Genomic DNA, 616 nt, shown 5'->3' on the forward strand with positions numbered 1-616 from the left:
ACGAGATCCAGATTTTATCTCGTGGGACGATGACGAAGGTGACGAAGAAGGAGAAGGGGATGAAGAAGGACGAGAAAAAGATAATTCTCGTGGCAGTGATGAGGATTATGTGCCGGCAGCGAAGAAGACAAGGCAAGATGAGTTAAGGGAGGAGCAGGAAGGGACTGTTTCCCCCTTAAGTCCTTTTGTTGCTGGAGCTCATGCTGCAGCAGCGCCGGAAGCAGCAGCAGCCCAGCCAACGGCGGCAGCACCACCACGAACAGCAGAAGCGGTGCCAGCAGCTGCTGCACCAAAAGCAACTGCACCACCAACAGCAGCAGCACCACCAACAACAACAGGAGCGGCACCAACAGCAGCAGCGCCACCACCACCAACAGCAGAAGCATCTCCAACAGCAAGAGAAGAAGAAGAAGATACGGCGGAGATACTGCGACAGCACATATTGCAGTACGTTGATGATGCTTTAGCGCAAGATTATTGGGATGTAGGAATATATGAAGAGTTCGACTGCGCTAGATGGGTAGAATTACTAACAGACGAACAGAGTCCCGGAGAACAAGGAGAGGAAGATACACTTCCTTCAGATTCTGGGGATGAGGGTCCTTCTACTGGCCTT

General features: G+C 51.9%; 1 protein-coding gene across 1 annotated transcript in view; it reads left to right on the plus strand.

Annotated features, from left to right (window-relative positions):
• The window catches only part of EMH_0087420 (uncharacterized protein), a gene marked incomplete at both ends in the record, with an annotated part of 905 nt that extends 308 nt beyond the window's left edge, over positions 1–597 (plus strand). Inside the window, 2 exons of the mRNA XM_013501158.1 lie at positions 1–447; positions 585–597. Of these exons, the coding sequence (XP_013356612.1) occupies positions 1–447; positions 585–597 (460 nt within the window). The remainder of the gene's footprint in view (positions 448–584) is intronic.
• Between the last annotated feature and the right edge of the window lie 19 nt (positions 598–616).

The sequence above is a fragment of the Eimeria mitis genome, genomic scaffold (assembly GCF_000499745.2).
Source record: "Eimeria mitis Houghton genomic scaffold, Emh_scaff6430, whole genome shotgun sequence".
Classification (NCBI taxonomy): Eukaryota; Apicomplexa; class Conoidasida; order Eucoccidiorida; family Eimeriidae; genus Eimeria; species Eimeria mitis.